General features: G+C 37.7%; 3 protein-coding genes across 3 annotated transcripts; 2 read left to right on the forward strand and 1 right to left on the reverse strand.

The window, feature by feature from the left end:
- The first annotated feature begins 4,864 nt into the window (after positions 1-4,864).
- On the forward strand, positions 4,865-6,985 carry LOC140778703 (AAA-ATPase At3g50940-like). Its single transcript, XM_073123538.1, has 2 exons — positions 4,865-5,270; positions 5,780-6,985. The coding sequence occupies exons 1-2, from the start codon at positions 4,938-4,940 to the stop codon at positions 6,785-6,787; spliced, it is 1,341 nt and encodes a 446-aa protein (XP_072979639.1). The 5' UTR covers positions 4,865-4,937; the 3' UTR covers positions 6,788-6,985.
- A 1,172-nt stretch (positions 6,986-8,157) lies between these two features.
- On the forward strand, positions 8,158-13,028 carry LOC140778863 (mitochondrial dicarboxylate/tricarboxylate transporter DTC-like). The gene is made up of 6 exons (XM_073123756.1): positions 8,158-8,386; positions 8,611-8,694; positions 10,020-10,081; positions 11,019-11,380; positions 12,395-12,609; positions 12,693-13,028. Exons 1-6 carry the CDS (start codon positions 8,267-8,269, stop codon positions 12,747-12,749), a joined length of 900 nt encoding a protein of 299 aa, XP_072979857.1. The 5' UTR covers positions 8,158-8,266; the 3' UTR covers positions 12,750-13,028.
- Positions 13,029-16,559: 3,531 nt separating this feature from the next.
- LOC140778366 (peroxidase P7-like) lies at positions 16,560-18,117 on the reverse strand. The gene is made up of 3 exons (XM_073123039.1): positions 17,811-18,117; positions 17,530-17,721; positions 16,560-17,239 (listed from the first exon to the last, which is right to left on the reverse strand). The coding sequence occupies exons 1-3, from the start codon at positions 18,024-18,026 to the stop codon at positions 16,682-16,684; spliced, it is 966 nt and encodes a 321-aa protein (XP_072979140.1). The 5' UTR covers positions 18,027-18,117; the 3' UTR covers positions 16,560-16,681.
- Between the last annotated feature and the right edge of the window lie 3,967 nt (positions 18,118-22,084).

Consider the following 22,084-nt stretch of genomic DNA (forward strand, 5'->3'; position numbering starts at 1 on the left):
AGGATTATATATATATATATATTTATTTATTTGTTACTTTCCTTCAACATTAACTTAAAATGAGATAAATAACTTATATGATCCTGTTTATATTAAATAGAGATGTGTGTGAAGCCGTCGAGTTTGACCTACCAAAACTCTTCATTTCCTCATGCTAATAATCATAATTGTGATGTCTCAACAACAATCGTCTTAGAGTTAGTTGCTAATAGGTTAAGCCCATCAAGGGCAGAAGCGGAATTTCCCCTCTACGTGAGTAGAGCTTGCTCTATCAGAGTTACTAGCTTCTTACATGCATACGAATACTGTGGCTATTTTTCTAATATGTGAAGTATATTTTTGTGCCGTAATATAATTATCTTTAGAAAAAAAATGGTTTAAAAGGTAAATTAATTATTAATTTTTAGAGGAACACCGAACACAGCAGTAAATAAAATAAAGTTCAAGTATTAAAAAGTGATTTGCGTCCTAATATAAGATGTAAACTATAGTTTTTCCAACCAACAATTACGGGATCAAGAAACGTGGGCACATGGACGTGCGTACATATGTGCGTGAACATGGCGTCTGACACTAGCACGTGTCCCCAATTTTGTAATTTTACTATGAGAGTCAAATAGAATATGGGAAGGGAAGGTGGGAGACGTATGAAATCAAACTTAGGGTCCACTAAAATAATTTAATAACGTAAATATATGTTTTTCGGACAACGAATCTACCCCTAAGAACCATAGAGGTCTTAATTTTCGCTGTGTTTGATTTAAGGCTAAGTTTTAAAACTTAATTAGCTGGCTCTGTTTATTTATCTATTTATTTTTTTGAATTAGGCTGAGAAAACATGATGTCTAGTTGTGAAGTAGACTAAAATGTTAACAAAAAAATATTAGTTTTAGAGAGAAATAAATAATATATTAATGGACTAAAATATCTTTTCACTTTAATAATAAAAGTGATAATTTTAACTCATGTTAAGGGAAAGATTAAAATTAATTTATATTTATATTTTATTTATTAGGAAGTGAACTTGATTATGAATAAAAGGATGAAAAAAAGTTTGATTATCAAATTAGGCCAGCAGTTCTTGACTAAGTTCAGAGACACCCTTGAACTTAAAGCAAACTAATGCCATATGGAAGGAGCAAAATATGAGGGCATTCTAGAACAGACGTTCAATAGCTCGGGGGAGTGGCAAGGAACGCGGCAATGTTATCTCGAGAGTACTTGAAGGGCCCGGTTATGGTGGGTCGACTCATAAACCTAGCCATCAAGGTGACTTGGGAACCCTCGTCGTTGGGTTGGGTCAAAATAAATGTTGATGGGTCTTTCAAGGACGAAGACTACCAAGGCGGCGTAGGATACATCATTTGGGATGAGTATGGACATTTACTGAGAACTTCGGCGGAATCGACCATTATTGAGTCGGCGAGCAACTATGAGGTTTAGGCTCGCCTTCGAGAAGCTACGGGGAGGTGGGACCAAGTAATAGTTAAGTCTGATGCACGATATGGGTCCACGACAGTTAAAAGGGTATTGTCCTTGACTATTACAATATTTTGGCTTTTATTGAGAAGATCAAATTCTCCACACATATAGAGAAGGAAATAGGGTGGCGGACTGGTTAGTTAAGTTAGGAAGGAAAATGACCGGTGGGAGATATTGGGATAAAACTGATGAGCCACTTATGAGCTAAAATTTTTTGTTCTTTGATAGGATGGGCATAGAGTGAGCCTGAGATGTAAACATTAGCTGATTCGATAGCTCTAACTAGTCGAAAAAAGAAGGAAAAAAAGAATGTGAACATTTTGGGCAGTTGTCCAACTAGCCCAACTAGGGTTTGGATGAACTTAATCTACCACTAGTTCAAACGATGCCTCTTTAGATAAATAACATATATAGAGAGAGGAAAATGAAGTACAAGATGTAATGGTATAATAGAATAAATTAAGCCATCGTTCTTTTATCACTTTTAAAGTGTTCATTAATATCAAAGCAGTGGTGTTGAGATTAAATGTTACAAGAACTATCTATTATTTAAAGGCAAATATAAAACTTTCACTCGTTTAAAAGTAACTGGACTGACTTGTTTTGTGAGAGTGAATGGTAGCATTTGGTTGCTGCAATTTATCTCTAAAACCCGATTAATTTTACTTATTTTTTTATCCTTGAAGATATATGCTTCTAACCTGGTTTTATTTTAATTGGGTATCTGATTCTAAATCATAGATAATAGTGTTATCGTTATATGCGATAAGACATGCATTTCAAATTAAAGTGTTCCTAAAACTAGAACAAAAGGTAGGAACTGAGTATAACTTATATAAATTAACACAAATACTCTTATCTAATGGATGGATAGAGAACAGTAAAATAATATTATTAAATTTACCCATCACTTCCTTTAGTTTTTTTTTTTTGTGTGGAAAATGTGAGCAATTATTATCTTATTTTATTCATTTAAATGTTTATGACTACTTAATGCATATATGTAGATACACAATACCTACTTTTAGATACACAATCCACGCAATACTTTTTTTTTAATATGTAATGTATATCTCTAGATAAGCAGTGTCTGTTTGTAGATATGTAATATATATTTGTAGGTAGGAAATGCATATTTTTAAATATGAAATAGTAAGTCATACGGTTTCTTATCAAGAATCAAATAAATTAATTTACTTTAGGCCTAAACACATTCCAAATTGGAAGAAAGACAAGGTTAACCTATATTCCTGTGTCATTTTAATCTTTTTTATTATTAATTTTAATCATATTTTTACAAAATCTAGTATTTAGTTAAGGCTAATTATACCATATACTCGATTTCATTCAATTATGTAAAACTCTATTATATTTTTACGTTAAGTCTATCATATTTGATCGACCTAAATGTCGAATTTAAATATTCCCATTAGAAACAAAATTATATAGAATTAAAGCAACATTATATTTTATATGATTAAGTTAAAAATACAAAATTCCGCACGATTAAGTGAGTTCAATACATCTTCCTATTTAAAAACTAGGTTGGCAAACAATAATATCATTTAATATAATTAATATATTTTATCATCTTATACTTATACATAAAATCACTCTACATTCTTATATTTTAAAAAATCTCAAACAATTCGATATACTTATAATTAATATAAGACGCTTAAATTTTTTATTAAACTTAACTGAATAATATTAAAATAACTAAAATATTCTTATATGAGTTTATTTAAAATAAATATGCACAATTTTGAGATAATACCGTAAAATAACTTAAATAGCTATGATGTTTAGTTTTAGTATCAATTTAATTATAAGTATAAGAATTAATTCGAGATAAAGCATATTTAACCTTATTTAAAAACTCATCGTCCCCGTTCCGAAAGAATCTTTGTGAGTTACACGAGGCCGCAGGTTAGTGAACACTAAAACATTATTTAATAACTCGTCGTTATCATTCCAAAAGATGCCAAGCTATCTCAAGTTACGAGAGCAAAGGAATATCCGAATAGCTCAAGTTTCGAGAGCAAGAGCCATCAAACTCTCGTTGATTCTTTCACCGTCTCTTTTCACCCCCGCACACATACACATACCCATACACGTACCCATACACCCACACCCACACCCAGACATTGTTTGAAAAGACTACACTCACCATCTAGCCACAGAGTTCGTAGAAAAAATTCGCTTAATTAATCATGTCTCATCTGATGGCCAAGGTCATCTCCTCAACTTTCCATGACGTTTGAGTATTCTCGTAGATGACGATAGATTCGTGGGTTTAATTTAATGGCTTTTAAATGGTTCTCAATAGAAATATATTGAATAACCTTCTTTTAGGTTGTGTATATGCCTCATTTTAACTTTTGTTTTAAATTATTTTTATCTACTTTTTTAAAAAGTAGTTTATATGGAGGGATAGAAACAGAGGAGGTATGTTAGTAATTTAATTAATATTAATTAGTGGGAAAGAATATGTGAAGGAATTAAATAAAAATTATAGTGAAAAGAGAGAGGGGATTAAGAAATGGGTATATAAATTATAAAATAAATAAAATATAATATACAGAGTAATTTATAAAAAAATATTTAAAAAAAGAAGAAGGAGAAGAAGAAGAAGAAGAAGAAGAAGAAGAAGAGAGACTGAAAATACACAGGAGTGTAGACAGTTTAGTCTTTGGATCGCAGACGATATGTTGAACTCCTGGTGATATGTACGTCGTCACAGGTCAATAGGAGAAAAGTAAAAATCCTGTGTCCACTTGCAATGCTGACGTGACACCATGTGAATACACGATAGGCAAACTTTCCGAAAAGGAACTAACGTGGCATCATCCCCCACTCCCAGTGTGCATGAATAGTTAGTTTCTTTTTTCTCTATAAAAAGATTGTGGTGCAATTATTACGCTAGTACGAAGAGACGGGAAGTGAAGCATTAATGTTCAATGTTCCATCCAAAGTTACGTACTTGGCGGTCTCCGATTGGCTACAAGCTTTTCCACCAACAAAAAGATTTGCAGCGAATCGTTTTTCCAATGAAACACGTGGCTTCATCATATTAGTTTGGGCACATCACGACAACGCGTTCTCTTGGAAGCGGATACGAGGGTCTCTCGATGGTCACTCTCACTGAGAACGGGGACGCCACGTGGATGAAGTTCATTCCTTACCCTGCAGCTCCTGTCCGTCTTGCTTTACCAAAAGTAGTAAAAACAAGTGCTCCTCGACACAACTTGCATGGAAGCTAGTAAGGGAAAGGAATCTTTTACCAATTCCGACACAGGGAATCTGACCCTACCATTCCCCTTTCTCCTGTACAAAACATGCAATGGCTCTCCAAAGCCTAAGCTCTCCTTTCTGCCTTTAAAGCCAATGTGTGGCAGCATGACATCTCCATTGCCAATCAACTTAGCAACACTAGTAAGTTTAGTGTAAGCGCAATGTTGCTAAGTGTGTCTTCGCTTGGCTCGCTATTAGCTACCTCTTACTTCCTTCGAGCACTAGTAGCTGACTTCCTTCCGCCATGGATACTCGTATGGATCAAGGAAGCAATGCGTGCCGGGTTCTCGTGGTCGTGGCGCATGTCTATCGTGATCGAGGAGTTTGACTACCATGGCTACTCCGACACCTTCGAGGGAGCGTTAAGGTACCTGAGCTATAAGTTCTCGTCCTCCGCCGCCGTGGTGAGGGTATCCGACAGCTCCGCGGCCCGTGGCTACTCCTTCAACATTGACATGAACCAGACGCTTCATGAAGAGGTCAATGGAAGGAAGGTATTGTTAGAGCACGATATATATCGTCGGTTACTTTCTTAACGACTTAAATCTTTAAGTCAGTTAATTGGATCATGGCATCAATAAGAGCAGGGATGGTTAACTCACCAAACGAGGAACTTAAATATTTTATATTTTAAAGGGCTACTTACACTTAGGCTCTCTAAGAGTTATATTTAATCTTATTTTAAGGAAAGAAAGAGAATAAAATCTAGGTAAAATAGTTATTTGATATATTTTTTTCAAACCCTCTCTTTTAAGGGATGTCAAGAGGGTAAGAGACTATTTTTATAATAATAGTGATCAATAGTTCAGAGTTAAATGTGCGCGTGCACGCGCACGTGAGATCTGTTCTGATACCATTATAGCTTTACCAACTACTCTAAGAACTTACTTAAGTTGACAGAGAATCGTAGTTTTTATATGTATTATGTTATAATAGTTAAGATATGAAATAGGCACATCATTTAATAACTTGACCTTTTAGGTGAATATTGGTTGTGTAACAGGTATCATGGAGCTTTCGCGTGAAGGATTCGACATCGGTCGGCCACGGTGGCACTGGGGCGCGGGTGCGATACCTCGAGCTCTCGTTTGATCGGTCCATTAACCAGTGGGTGAGAGAGCACTACTTCCCTCTTGTCCTAGAGATTGCGAGAGAAGAAGAGGTGAGGCAGCGAACGAGAAAGCTCTACACCAACAGAAGCCACGGGGAGCGTGGCTCGCTGTGGTCTTCGGTGGCGTTCTCGCATCCTTCGACGTTCCAGTCCCTGGCAATCCACCCGGAGCTTAAAGCCAGCCTTATAAAAGACCTCAACAGCTTCCGGGCCAAGAAGGACTACTACAAGAGAGTTGGAAGAGCTTGGAAGAGGGGGTATTTGTTATACGGACCCCCGGGCACCGGGAAGACCAGCCTCATCGCGGCAATAGCCAACTACTTGGAGTTCGACGTGTACGACTTGGAGCTCACGGCGGTGGCGAGTAACTCCCAGCTGCGGAAGCTACTGGTGGAGACCAAAAGGAAGTCCATGATCGTCATTGAGGACATCGATCGCACCATCACCGTCGGCGACGACCAACATATAAGGAAGAGGAATAGAGTACCGGAGAGTAGTATCTGGGAGGAGGACTTAGAAGAGGACGGTTGTGTTACTCCTAATGGAGGGCCTAGCCTCTCGGGGATACTTAACTTTATGGACGGCCTCTGGTCGTGCTGCGGAGAAGAGAGGATCATGGTGGTGACAACTAACCACAAGGAAAGGCTCGACCCGGCTCTGCTGAGGCCTGGGAGGTTGGACGTCCACGTCAACCTCTCCTACTGCGGCGTAGAGGCGTTGAGAGAGTTGGCCACCAACTACCTCGACGGCGTCAACGTGGGAGGAAACGAGAAATGGGGCCACGTGGAGAAGCTACTGGTCAACGCCAAGGTGACGCCGGCCACGGTGGCGGAGGTGCTCATGGGGTGCGAGAGCGCCGAGGTGGCACGGGTTGCACTCGCTCGCTTATTGACCGGTTAAAACCGGTAGTAGGTAGAGCACTGGTTAGGTGTTCGCTTTGTGTTTACGCACGTGTGTAATAAACTATATGTGGCTTTTGGGTCATGACGACGTGTATGACCTGTTGGAGTGAATCCGGTTGTGTGTATCTACCCGTGTAACCAACTTATACATCCGTATCAGTTCGATACCAACTATCTTTTTTCTCCATCTATAATTGTTTTCTTCTTCTTTTATTTGTCTATAATTAATCTCCAAACTTATAGTTTATTATAAATAAAAAATAAAAACACTTTGAATGCATTATATTGTCGGTATTAATTTCTAAATAGTCGTGGCCCTAGATGAACAACAATTTAAGACAATATTACTCTTTGAGAGGTGTTAGATAACAAATCTAACAGACATAACTATATCTTATAATAAACTAATAATGTGTGTCTAAGATTTTTCTTCTTTGTAAATGGAATAAAAGGCAAATTATTTGGGTCATTAGTTATACAAACATCAGGACCACCAATATAAAACGACACACTTTAGCTTGTGCAACATATACTCTCGCCTATGCGTATATAATGATATAAAATAAAAGTTTAGAAATGTAAAATAAAATTTAATTAAAATAATAATAAATTTTAAACTAGAAAGACACAGACACGTTAACTTTGAGTGAAAAATTACAAGAGATACAGTGAAATAAAAAAGATAAAGTTAATAGATGTAAAGTAATTTTAATCCAAAGTATAAGAGAAAATTGTATCTAATAATAAATTAAAATTAGCTGTCGTTTATCCAATTCGCCTTCCTTTGACTTTTGGAAACCCACGATTAGACCCATTTGTTAGTCTACTGTAAGCTAATTTGACTTGAAATGTCATATACTAAACACATCAAATGATAAATTAATTTTATATAAACTAAATAATTCAGAGTAGAAAATAAACTTGCCCTCTCCCTTCTCAAGATAACCTATAAAATGGGCTTACCCTAGCCTAGTCATTTTCCTTCATTCCTCAGCAACATCCGAATTTTTCCTCCTCCTCCTCTTCCCTTGTGTCCCAGCTTTTGAAGGATGAAAATAATAAGCCAATCTCAGTGTCAAAACCAATGAAGAACGAAGAGAGTAAGAAAGTTTAATTACCTATCTTTCAAATGATACCTGCAACTGTGGAGAGATAAGTTTAATTTCTCAAGTATTCAACGTAAAAACCTAATATTTTCTCTCTATAGTTATAGATAGATAATTTTAGTTGAGGTAAAATTTAAGCAAAGATTAAATTCGTCCACACTTGACAGTCTACGCGCATAGGATCTAACACATGCCAAGGTCGCGGGCGTAGCAAGCGAGGAGTTCGCATCCGATATTTTATAAGTACATATTTATTATGTTTGTAAAGTTAGGTCTTCGTTCACCTCGCCTCCTCAACTCCAAACTCTTTGGGCTCGATCTCTCCCTCTTCGTCGTCGCCCTCGTCCTCGTCCACATCTCCTTCGTGCGAAATGGGAGAGGCGAAGCCCAAGAGTCAATCTGGTGTTTGGAACACCGTCAAGCCCTTCGCGAATGGCGGTGCCTCTGGGATGCTCGCGACCTGCGTCATCCAGCCGATCGATATGGTCAAGGTGTGAAGAAAGATTGTCCTCTTTTTTCTTTTTATTTTTTTATTTTTTGGAAGCTTTGTTGTTTGTTTTTGTTTGTAATTCGGTAGATCCAGGGGAATTGGGAATAGGGTTTTTATTTTATTCGATGGAATCGTAGGAAGCGGTGTATGTTCGTTGGCGGATCTTAGATCTAGACTAAGTTACTCTTGTTCGTGGGTCTTGAGCTTGTTTTGTGTTGTTTGCAGGTGAGGATCCAATTGGGTCAGGGATCAGCAGCCCAGATCACGAAGAACATGCTTGCCCAAGAAGGATTTGGGTCCTTTTACAAGGTTTCTTATTTCAAAATCATTGAAGCCGCATAATTTTTTTTTCTTCTAGTTGTTGTGCGTATTCAGATGGAGCTGCTTTACTTGTTTTTCAGTTTGACATTGCCACAATGTTGTGAAGTAGAATAGAACATTAATTAACAACCGCTAATGTTCTGTGCAGCACACTTCTCTAAATATTTGTTCTTTGTAATTGAATGACACAATGAGTATGTGTAGTTCCATCGATATTAGATACTATTCCATTATGTGAGACAAAGATCGGCACTACCTTTTTGACCTTGCAATCTTGCTGACCGTGAGAATGAGACATGTTGTCTGTAAGCAGATAACCTTCTTCTATAAGATTCCTTGTGATTGAGTAAGCCATTGAATATGCGTGATTTCGTATATGTTAGAAATCATACCTTTACGCTTGCTAGTTGCTATAATTATACCTAGTCGCTCGTTTTGAGAATGAGGCATGCCTATTTGCAAGCATATAGTGAGTAATGTGGCCTTGCTATGATGCTATCAAATGGGCCATGATGGTACTTGCACGTAGATAAAACTTTGAACATTGTAATTTGTGAAAAGTAGCTCTTAGGACACCTAAATCTAATGTAAGAACTAGTACATCAAACGAAAAGGAGACAGCATAAATTGTGATATTCATTATGTAATAGTATATACAGTGGCATGCACTTATTATTTGGTTCAAGAAATATTTTGTGGATGAATTTGTGCTTGAGTCGGGACCTTGGAAATTGTTGCTTTAGCTTGATCTGCACTTTGAATGGGTTAAAAAATCCTCTGTTTGGAAACTCTATGATGGATGCATTGGAGAAACTCTTTCAGAGGATCCAAAAATGAGCTAATATGTGGCTCTCAGGAATTGATGTTTAACTGTTTATATTCATCCAATTACAACATCCACTAACGAACCGTTCATGTTAATTCTTGGTTTGTGGACAGCATATTCTTTTTTCCTTTACATGTGTCTTTCATATAAGGTCTGCATTAATGTTAATTCTTGGTTTCCCAATCAATGGTCTATTGGGAATTTTAATATCTCATGATTCATGTATTTAGGTTTTTTCTTTCCAACAATAGCTCGATGCTCTCTGCCTCTCAACAAAATTCATTATTATAACTTTGTTATTTACTTATTTCAGTTTGGAACCTGTAATGTAGAGTGTGTTATTTCAGTTTATGTTACTTGTCCAATAATGGCCTCTTCATTGGTCATCATGATCATGACTGCTACATCTGGTTTATGTAGCTAGTACTAATTTTACCTTCATAGTCATCACTCCTGTTCCACTTTCTAATGTATTACTCTGGAGCAGGGATTGTCAGCTGGTTTACTAAGGCAAGCTACTTACACAACTGCACGACTGGGATCCTTTAGGTTGGTATATACATATTTTTTCTTCTGCAAATGCCCATTATTGCAAAAGCATTCTGTTGGTTCTTGTGTTGAATACTTGAGAAATGCATTGTGCAAGAATCTGGCAAATTGACATCCTGGTAAATCTATCTGTTTTTGGCTAAAAAATCAAATGAAATTTGGGTTGGCATGAGTAGTTATAAACTAATAGTGTATATCTAACTAGCATTTGAATTGTTGGTTTTGTACTAAATGTATGATTTGTTTTTAGGTCATTTACCTGAATGGAAAGTTCAGGTTAGGAAGTCCTGGTCAAATTAATGGGAATTGACTAGATAAAACACTGATTCGTCATTCTTCTTGGACTAGATGTATTCGTGAATTTTCAAGCAGAAAAACCTATTACACATAGTAAAGTTATGGGCAGGAATATGTTTGTGACCATGCAATCACTTACATCATTACATGGTAATCTGAGGTCTGATTCAAGTGCTGGCAAACATCAGCAGATACATACCCAGCCATCTTGGGTGTGGCATGCTATCATTAGAATTGTGGCATGGATTACTCGACATTATTTTTCTGTAAATGCAAGCGAGGACAGGTATTAATGCCTTTATGCAGGTCAGAAAGAAGAACTTTTGAATTGAACTTGTGTAAAGAATCCTGTGTTTGCTGGAAAAGAAAAAAATCAAGGAGGTTCTGGTTCTGGTTTATTTGTCGCTTATAAGCATAACATGTTGAACTAATTTCTCTTTTTTAGCATGTCATGACCTATTTGGTGGATTTTTTTTTCTTAAAGCTATAAATCTAGGAAATTAATTTTCTTTTTCTCTAGATCGACTGTTTCCTAGTTTTCTATTGCTTCGAGTTATTGCAACAATTGCAATGTAATAATTTCAGGTAACGTACTTCTTAATATGGTGATGCTTCATAGTTGACTTATTGTTTTACTCAGGGTCTTGACAAATAAAGCAATTGAGGCCAATGATGGGAAACCGCTGCCACTACTTCAGAAAGCTTTTATAGGTCTGACAGCTGGAGCAATTGGAGCATCTGTTGGTAGTCCAGCTGATTTAGCACTCATCAGAATGCAGGCTGATGCAACTTTACCAGCAGCACAACGGCGACACTACAAAAATGCTTTTCATGCGCTCTATCGTATCATTTCTGATGAAGGGGTTCTGGCACTCTGGAAAGGTGCAGGCCCTACTGTAGTGCGAGCCATGGCATTGAATATGGGAATGCTTGCCTCATATGATCAAAGTGTCGAGCTTTTCAGGGATTCACTTGGGTTTGGAGAAGTTAGTACTGTACTTGGTAAGCTGCTTGGGCTGTCTGAAAATTTTAGTCTTGAAATCATGTTAATCTCTAATAAACTTTTGATACTGAGACTTGGGATGATTTCTGGGAATTAATGATTGATTGTGGGAGCTAAGTAGAGAAATGTTAATTGAACTAAATTTCAATTAGTCATCATATCTTGGTTCTGTTAGTTTTGGGACTTTTATGAGTACTGCACAATCAAAATGAGCTAGCAAGGGGTTGAAATCACGATTTGTAAAGCATTGAAATTCACAAAGCATCATGATTTTATCGTAGATCTAAATGCACATTAAGAGAAAAATCTAATCAGTTGTTATTACAGTTTTGATTTTCATTTTTAATGGTAATAATGGTACTTTCAATTGACTGTTAGTCATTGATTGTTTGCATGAACGTCAATTAAATATGCATTGTCAAATATTGCTTGGAGGCCAGTAGATTAATTTGCAGAGGCTATTTCTGTTAGATTGTGGGGATTAAGACATGATTGTGGGTAAATGAGTCTTTGATGAACAGTTAGTAGGTCTTACTAATTGTATCATCTCCTCTGCATCTATTGTTGCTTTAATGCTTTATATAATTAGCTTAACCTTTTTTCTCAAAGTTGAATAGGTTACTAATGAATACACAATGATTATGGCTATCCTTTGCAGTCAAATATTGCTCTATTCAGTGAATATGCTAATATTCCAAAGCATGTATGGTTTGTATCTTCTAAGCTAGTTGAGAAATTTGTGGACATGTGTACCCTTGGAATATGGGCACATTATCATGGTAGAATCTTTTTGAAATCATAGATCACATCAGGGTAATTCAATTGCCCTGCCATAAAAGAGTTGTTTGCTGCTTAAACCATTATTAGTTTCTAGTGCTTTCATTCTGCTGGGAACTTGGAAACTCATTTGGCTGTTAATGCAATACAAGGATATAATATCTACTTGATTCATATTAGTATTATTAAAATTCACTTGTGGATTGATATGATGCTACCAATCTTTCACTTTGCAGGGGCAAGTGCTGTTTCAGGATTCTTTGCATCTGCTTGCAGCTTACCGTTTGATTATGTAAAAACACAAATTCAAAAGATGCAGCCGGATGCAACTGGGAAATATCCATACACCGGATCTTTGGATTGTGCCATGAAGACCTTAAAGAGCGGCGGACCATTCAAATTTTACACTGGTTTTCCTGTCTACTGTGTGAGGATTGCTCCACATGTCATGGTAAATCAGCTTTCTATCTTTGTACAGAACATACTCTATTTTCTCCTACATTAGGACTTCAACTTAACTGGGATCTTTTGCAGATGACTTGGATATTTTTGAATCAAATCCAGAAGATTGAAAAGTCCGTGGGGTTGTAAGAGTTCCGATGGAGAGGGATCTCAGTATGAGCTGTCCTTTTGCTATAATAACATTCCGGCTTCTGAACCATTAGTTGGCTGGCTTTACTAGACAATTTTGATTCATAACTTTCTGTTACATCATGATTTTGCAAGTTATAATAATTAATCATTGTTGTATTTGAGAACCAATCCTACCAATTCTTTTGGCTGATACAGATGGTGCCCTGATTGGCACAGAGATTCTTACCGTCATTTGCTTTGTTGTTGAAACAATGAAATTTGAAACTTCTCCATCAATGTCTTTGAATTATCTTCAGCACCAAATTTTATTTACTGATTTTTTATTTTTCCAGGTGATCAGTTATACTTGTGATTAGTATGCTTTTGTCTTCCCACCTAGTGTGCTATCTAATGAAATTATCAGAAAAGTAATGTTTAGTCGCCCCAGTCTATATATATCCCAAGATGCAGATGCTTTCAGTTACTGACTAATCACTTCTAAGGTTATCAAAGCATTGTTGATTCAATGGTTGCTACAACTTTTATTGCTATGCACTGTATGTAGTCAAATGGACGTGGATCATCAAAATGTAGCTTGGGATTGTATTGTCTGCATGAGGAGCCATTATGTTGGATGCCTCTGCATGCAGTCGGCGATGGTTTAGCTGCCTTTCCTTTTGATTTTGTTTGGCAATTGATGTCATTTGTGAAATGGAAGAGAATATGTTGTCTTTTTAATTATCAGGACCACATCGGACGGTCCAGTAGGTCCTTCCTAGTTCCTATAAAGGGTGAAATATGAGCAGGTATTTGGAATCAACGGAACACTCGGTGGATCGACTGCTCGACACACGGGTTGGTGTACTATATTGTCTTTCATACTGTTATTCCCTTAGCCTTTAGTTCAGTGATGCAGGCAATAGTATGTTGATAATTTCTGCCATTCTATGTTATTTATTGGCAGTTATCGAGAAGATTAGAAAGACGTCTACTCCTCTGAGCATCTCCAATAATAGAGAGCTAAAGGTTAGAAACTCTTGTTGCTTACCTCGACTTTGCGTTAAGTCTTTAATTCTGGACAATTGTTGTCGCTCCCTTGACTTTTGCACTAATGCAGATGTTTTGGAAATTGGTGGAGGGGGGGAAATTATTTGCGACAGTTTAGGGGATCGGTTACAGGGGGAAATATAATAGATGGTGCTTGTGGGGTTATTAGCAGCATGATGAACCCAAGCCACTAACTAATCATATGCTCAGATCTTAACCACCCTTGGCCCTCCATTAGGAGTAACACCACCGTTCTTCTCCTAACTCCTAACTACTACTCTCCAGCACTCTATTCCTCTTACTTAGATGCCCGATGGTGCGGTCGACGTCCTCGATGACGATCATGGACTTCCTCTTTGTCTCCACCAGTAGCTTCCTCAGCTGGGAGTTGCTCGTCACGCCGTGGGCTCCAAGTCGTACATGTCGAACTCCAAGAAGTTGGCCATTGCCGCGATGAGGCTGGTCTTCCCGGTGCCCAGGGATCCGTATAATGAATACCCTCTCTTCCAAGCTCTTTCAACTCTCTTGTGGTACTCCTCCTTGGACCGGAAGCTGTTGAGGTATTTTATAAGGCTGGCTTTAAGCTCAGGTTGGATATATTGCCAGGGACTCGAGCGTCGATGGATGCGAGAACGCCACCGACGACCACAGCGAACCACGCTCTCCGGAGCTCCTGTTGGTGTAGAGCTTTCTCGTCCTCTGCTTCACCTCTTCTTCTCTCGCAATCTCAAGAACGAGAGGGAAGTAATGCTCCATGGCCCATTGTTTTCAACCGCCCGATCAAACGAGAGCTTGAGGTATCTCACACGTCGCCCGGCGCTGCCGTTCCCGAATGATGCCGACTCCATTGATGCGGAAGCTCCACGAGACACGGTCGCTCCGTCGAGCTCGTCGTGCAGCGTCTGATTCATGTCGACGTTGGAGGAGTAGCCGCGAGAGGCGGTGCTCTGAGAGACCCTTACGACGGCGGCGGAGGTCGAGAACTTGCGACTTAAGTACCGAAGCGCGCCGTCGAATGTGTCAGAGCAGCCACGGTACTCGAATTCATAACAATCGACATGGCGGGCTACAACCAGAGCACGGGCTCGCATTGCTTCCTTGAACCAAATGAGCATCCATGGGGGAACGAATTCAATCACCAGTGTTCGAACAAAGTACGAGGATGCTAGTTGAGAGCCAAGTGCTGACCAAAAGAACAACAACATGGCTAGAAGCTGGACTTGGTATATATTAATTACTATGGAGCTACTGAGATCCACAAGTATATATGACATTGTACCACTATCTTGGTTTATAAAAGCACTGAGAGAAGCATCGAACTCTTCTAGAGTGAGTTGCGAGGATAGAGAACATTCAGCTTATCTAGAGAGAGAGAGAGAGAGAGAGAGAGAGGATGGGTAGAAAAGTATTGGATATAGATTACCGTAAGACTTTATAGTCTCTAAATTAGTAAGTTTAGACTGAATCCTTGACAAATTTCTAATGCTTTAACATAGGGTGTGCCTGAGCAAGTCTTGTTGCATTTTACACATCTTCAAATTATCAAAGTGTGGAATGTTGAAGGTCAGTCACTTTGTGCATGCATTATCTTATTATTAATCAACAATGGACAAAATCTTCTGTGATTTATGAACTACTTGTCTATTCTGAAACCTGGTTAGTGATTACTATTTGCCTAATTGATAACATTATTTCTAGGTGCACTATTTAGGTGGTGCCTAATATAAGCTCAATTGCTAGTTCTTCTTAATAGATCTTAGTGTGTGGAAGCCCTCTTCCAACAATGCTATCTAATACTTTTATAAGCATCGGAAAATTTGATTAAGTATTTAATTACTTATAAAATGATGCAGCACCGTACGATATCTATAATCAAGTTTTATAAGGATCCTGTTTCACAATAATGTACTAACTAATCATGATCTGAATTAATACGTCTTGCTTGTGTGCAAGTCTAAATAAGAACATGAGGCTGCAGGTGATGACAACAAAGCGGAGACATGCAATTATGTGCTTCATATCATACAATTTCTAAGCTACCGACTCCTGGCTCTTCAATTTTCTTATGATAAATTGTCTTTGTGGTTATGTAGTTATTAGTTAACTAAAGTATACAGAGGTTTTAATTTCTTATTGTAACATTAACTGCAAACCTTAATAAAAAGCTAAATAGAATTAGGTTAAATACATCTCATGTACTTTGGACGACAGTCATCTTACTTACCCTCATGAATTTTGTCGTCTTTGTGAGGACGAAGTTACTACTACATAAGCAAAACATTACACAAATTAAGAATTGCAGAGGATGGTCTTAGAATCGGTCTCTCACGAGATGTGATTAGCAGTTAGCAAGTGTACAATTGTGGTGTTACTTCGAAAAACAAATAACATATCAAGCTTAGTACATGATTTAACTAAAAGATATAAAAGGAAGTACAATAGTCATTTTATTTATGATTACTTTGTTAATAGTAATATTTGCTCTGTAAATAATAATTTTTTTTTTAAAAAAGTGTGGGTGTGTGTGTTTTAGTTGATGAATTCTATTCATTTTGACAAATAAGTCATAATCAAACTTTAATCATGATATGGCCTCCATACAATCATACGAAGCGAAGCCAATAAGGCATGCATACAAACATATGCATGCACATGGAAGGATGGGGGCCGGGCTCACTTTATGATGACATGATCACATAAATGATGCTCTTTAACGGAGACATCACCATCTGATGGGCTGGAACTGGAAGCACCTCTAAGATCAATCCAAAGAAGAAGGGATGGGGCATCAACAACTCGTCCTTTGGATTTTATTAATCAAACAACAAATGCCATGTCGTAAATTAATTAAGATAGAAATCGACAACATACGTAACACAATCCAAGCTACGCATCGTACGTAGTCAGTTCACCCTCCGGCAATTCAACCTCACCTCGCCTCCCGCCCCGGTGAGGACGCCGATGTTGCCCATCTTGATCATAGCCGTGGCGAAGTCATTGGCGAAGGCGGTGGGGTTGGTGCTGTACAGCCAGACGAACGAGTCCATGCCTGCGCCGGTGCCGGTGAAGAGCTCTTGGTCGGAGTGGAGGAGCCCGGCGCTGTTGATGAGGTTCCTGTAGAAGGCGTTGTCGAAGCGGGACGGGCTCGAGGCGTCGAGGGCAGAGAGGATGGCGTCGCCGCCGACGCGAGGGCAGCTCTGGCGGCGGAAGGAGGCGAAGCCAGCGTTGATGTTCGGGTCGCCGTAGATGCGGTTGCGGAAGTTGGAGCATCGGGCGCGGCCGACGGTGTGGGCGCCGGAGAGCGCGGTCAGGTCGCGCGAGTCGAGGCCTTTGGAGGCAAACAGATTGATGAGGGTGCTGAGGCTGGAGCTCGGGGAGGGGAGGAAGCTGTTCGCCGCCGCCTGGCTCGCGAAACGCGAGTCCCGGCGGCCGAGGGCCACTGTCCAGCTTGGTCCTCCTAGCTGCACCACCATGCTTACTTATAAATATTTTGGGTTAATCTAAAAGACCCCACTTTAATTATCTTCGTGTTATTAATTGCTTTTCATTAAAACATGTTTAAATATGTGAATCGAATCAGTGCTCTTAGTTCATAGGAAAGATAATACGTTAGATAATTTAAGGGTCAAAGTGCAACAAAAAATATATAAGTAAAGAAACTATGCATACAAATGGATGATAATATATGGAATCTACGTGGAATTAACCATAAGGTTTTATTAATAGTAACTAAATTTAAATAAGTACGAACCAAGCTGACGCTATCACGTGCGGCGAGGGCGACGATGTCGGCGCACGAGACCGTTCCTCTGCAAGCTGCCTCCACTCGCGATTTAATCGCGTCGATTACCTCGAACCCACGGAGCGAGTTCGCGTTCGGCGCCGCACTCTTCTCCCCTCTGAAGCTTCCCGAGTCATCCAAAAGCACCGATCCATCGCACCCCTAAATATCAATTTATTAACTAACTAACTAATCTTAATTACCACGTAAACGTACTTACCATAATAGATATCCGAAAAATTAAGCTATACATTAACGAAGCAGTCGTGGAAGAAGAGGCGGATGAGCGACGCACCCATCGTCGGGTCACTCTCCACGGCCGGCGCCACCACCGAGCGTACAATGCCCTCCACGTTCGGGCAGCGACCGGCGTAGAACGCCGGCGATAACTGCCCCAGGGCCGCAGGGAAAAGTAGAGAGAGGAAAGCGAGTGTGAAGAAGCTATTATTAATGGAGAAGAAGACCATGGCTAGCTATTATTAAATTAACCACCTCTATACTTAGTTAAAAAAGCTTGAATTGAGATGAGGAACTACCTCTAGCTCTCTCTCTCTCTCTCTACCTCCAGTGTTGTATATATAGTGAGTTCTCTTCTCTTGTAGCATGCATGGCGTTCATAGTCTTTTCTTTTGTACTTCTTTCTTTAGTTACTAGTAACACGTACGAGTAAGAGAAAGCCAGGCAAGATCAAGCATCACGGCTGGTTCTCACCCGAATCGATTAGACTTTGTAACCACACACACATATATTACCCTACCGAAAGGTAGTTAAGGAGAATCCAAACGAAACAAGACAACCAGAACCGGGCCCAGGTAGCTTCGTCAATTCTTCTTTCACAGGGTTGCAGAAACGCTCAAACTTCATACTATACTTTAAACTATCTTGCTAATATCTCTTAATCCCTTTCAATAGCCTATAGAAGAAGTATATTATTGTTAATAAGTATTCAAAGAGGTCATATGGTATAAGTCAAAATAGGCCCCAAGGCAGCCAAGCAATACCCCACGTGGTGATTTGGGAGTAGGAGAGAGAGAGACACCTTCTCTTTCATCTTAAATTTAATTATCTTCCAGATTTGGATTTATTTATATCTCTCTCTTTCTCCATTATTTTTCTTTGTACTCTATCTCCTAAAATGGCACCTTAATCTTTATTCCTAGGTAGGAAAGTTTAAAATTAATTATTAAAGATGAAATTTTATTTTCATTGAAAAAGAATGACCTCATTTAAAGAATGATTTATTTATTTCCTCTAAAATAAGAGTAGATTAGTCACATGACCATTTTTAATGAAAAAATTAAACAGACTACTAGCATTAAAAGCATGTTAAAGATCTTATATAATTAAAAAAGTTACTGTGCCATAAAACTAATAGAGAATCTCCGAGATAATGAGCAACAATTTCGTTCTCCTTTGTCTGAGAGTCTCTCATAAGATTTAGTCTAGTAGGTAATATAAGAAATTAACCAGTAAAAGGCTGAGACATTTAATAACAGATTGTATGTCATGCAGTACATCTGGACTTATTCCCTTGTTAATTAATCATTCATGTGGGGTCTGGGTTAGTAGCCAGTATATATCTCCCTGGCCTTTGTTTGATATCTTTTCCATTAATTAGAGTAAGGTACGCTTTCACATACAATTCAAGAACAAGTGGCTATCTATCTCATGGCTAGCATGAGTGGCTGACATATTCTTGCAATCCATTTAAGAGTAGATAGATAAATATATAGTGGTCACAAATTAATCCTACTCTCTAGTCTATCCAGGTTATTATAATATAAGATTATCGATGGGATACTGTTTTTTTGGATTCAAATCGGAGTGATTATGTCGGTATTTACTGAAACACCGTTAAATTCATAATTCTTAAAAATAATTTAAAAAAAGAAAAGATTGTTAGAATAGAAGATCATGCATTACAACTGTGTTTGAAACCGACATTCTTGAATCCCAATTAACCCAATTCATGGGTCAAGGTAAGTCTTTGCCAATATGATGTGAAATTACCTGATTGGAAAGCTCATGTTAATGTCCACTCGTTTCTCCATGGACAATTCCTGCTTATAACAATATTAGTCTGTTATTTAATAACTATTTAATATAATATGATTTGTTAGAGATCTGGAGTTTAAGACCTCATTTAGTCCTACTTAATCTCGGTCAATAGTTTACCTAACAACTTAAGCTTTTATGTAGGTCATGATGATAAGCATTAAGGACTTGATAATTAGCAGTTAGCCTGGCGCTATCAAAACCATGTGGGATGTTTGTAAGAAGAGAATAATCTAAGTTTACTCATTTACTCTTTTGTCAGGATGAATATGATATCCTTAGCTCATTGCCAGTGTAACAAAAGGCTTGAGATCATCTTAGTGATCTCAATGCAAAGAGGCCAACTACTCGGATGTGATGTAGTTCGACAATCTGGACGGATATAAAGTAGCTTTATTATTCTGATAGCTCAGCTGCCATCAACTTGTGTAGCAGAAGTGGGGTTTTAGAGAAAATCTCATCCTTAGATTGGGCCATGCATGGCAAAGGATCAAATGAATCTACCATCTATTAGACCTTTTTTATTGATCAAGCTTGGTCTTCTAATTAAGAAGAGTCTTAAACGAATTTCTGAGTTAACATGGAAGAAAGCTTAGCTCAACCAAGCTTCGTATAAATGTCAAATACTTCCTTCCAGTAGTATCAATATTAGACTGCAAAGTTGTGTGTGTGTGTGTGTGTGAATAGATTTATTCTCTTCACAAAGAATAAATTTAAATAATTATATTAACTTAGAAAGTAAAATAATTTCAAGAGTGTTTAAAATTAATCACGGCGAAAGGGGCTTCTCGGAGATTTACTAAGCTAATGGATTAGTATGCTTTCGAAAAAGGGTTAAAAAGGGGTTCTATAGCAATGTGCAAAAGTTTAAGAGGTCTAAATATAATTATATTGATATTCTGAAAATCTAAAACTAATGTAAGAAAAGTATAGTCATGTTAATGGGCCGGATTCGTCATATGGCCCATTAATTTGTCTTCTAATCTTGGATTTGGGCTCCAGTTAATCAAAATTTAGCCCAAGTTATTTGTAAGTTGGAAAAGTCCCAAGAAATAAACAACATAAACATAAAAAATAGAGTGAGAAGATGCAGGAAATTAGATAAAGGCATGGCCAAAAGTCAACTCTACATCCAATTTGATTCCACATTACAAGGGCCGCGTAATCTATTTCAAGAAGCTCCATGAGTTGCAGCTCAATTGTTGATATAATTGATGTGTTTTAAAAGGCATGCTATATATTATTAGTTTATTAAGTTTTTGAACTAATTGATTATCTAACATAGTAATAGAGTTAAAAGTTCAAAATATTTTTTTTAATACATCAACAAATAATTATTTTAGATTAAACAATAATCATACTATATAACTAATATAGTATTGCCATTGTGGAAACACACTTTGTAATAAAAAAGTGATATATAGTGCCGATGAGTTCAATCGCGCTATTGAAAACATGTCAATATATCGATTGCACTTGCTTTGATGCTATGTTATATTGTTCACTTTTGTTCGTAATTAAAACCGTAGAATCAACACAATCAGTACGCCAACACATATTCGACAACTCACACGCTGAGGACAATAAAGTAGCATACGATCAGCTTCTCTCTCTCAAGAGACATCTTTGTAACTTCATAAAATTATAAGACTGCTCTTCAATAACTTTGTCCTAAAGTAAACAGTCATTCGCAAGGCACAAGGGAAAAGCTTAGACGAGGCTATTTTAGAATTAAAAGGTATAAATAGTATAAAAGTAAAAATTAGTTAAGTCGAGTCTAGAGATTAAAGGGTAATTAACTCTATAAATAACTATTGATCCTTACCAAGGAAAGAAAACTTAATTTGTTTAGAATAAATAATTATCTGATATAGTACGCCTACGATTAGTCTTAAGCAGAAGACATCATATCACACGGCAACAAACAATTATTTCAGGTTAATTCATAATCAAACTTTATCCTTTAAATGCAGTTTGTGATCTTCACTCCAGGTGGTCAAGGGGAAGAAAAGAACAAATGCAGTCGATCTGAAGTCTTTGGCTGCTGACCATTTCTATTTAATTTCTCCGGGTAAACAAAAAATAAATAAAAAAATAAATAATAATAATAATAATAATAATAATAATAATAATAATAATAATAATAATAATAATAATAATAATAAGAGAGGCAAAAATGGTAAACATAAAATATAGCATGACCCCAAAACGTCGGTCGGCGTGTTTGACCGGCCCTCTCCGTTCCGTTCCGTTCCGCTTTTACCCTCGTCGGTTAGCAAAGGGCATATCTGGAATCCAAAAATAATTACGCCTCCCATAGTCATATGATCCCATCCAATAAGTTTGAAAAGTCACTCCTTTTTGGCAATACTTTATTGGTTTTAGTTTATTCTTTGACGCGCAACAATTAATGGCTGGGGCTGCAAAATACTTTTTAAGTTTTGATCCCAATAATGCAGCTTTGCCCATC

The sequence above is a fragment of the Typha angustifolia genome, chromosome 15, assembly GCF_048772165.1.
Source record: "Typha angustifolia cultivar Huaian chromosome 15, ASM4877216v1, whole genome shotgun sequence".
Taxonomy (NCBI): domain Eukaryota; kingdom Viridiplantae; phylum Streptophyta; class Magnoliopsida; order Poales; family Typhaceae; genus Typha; species Typha angustifolia.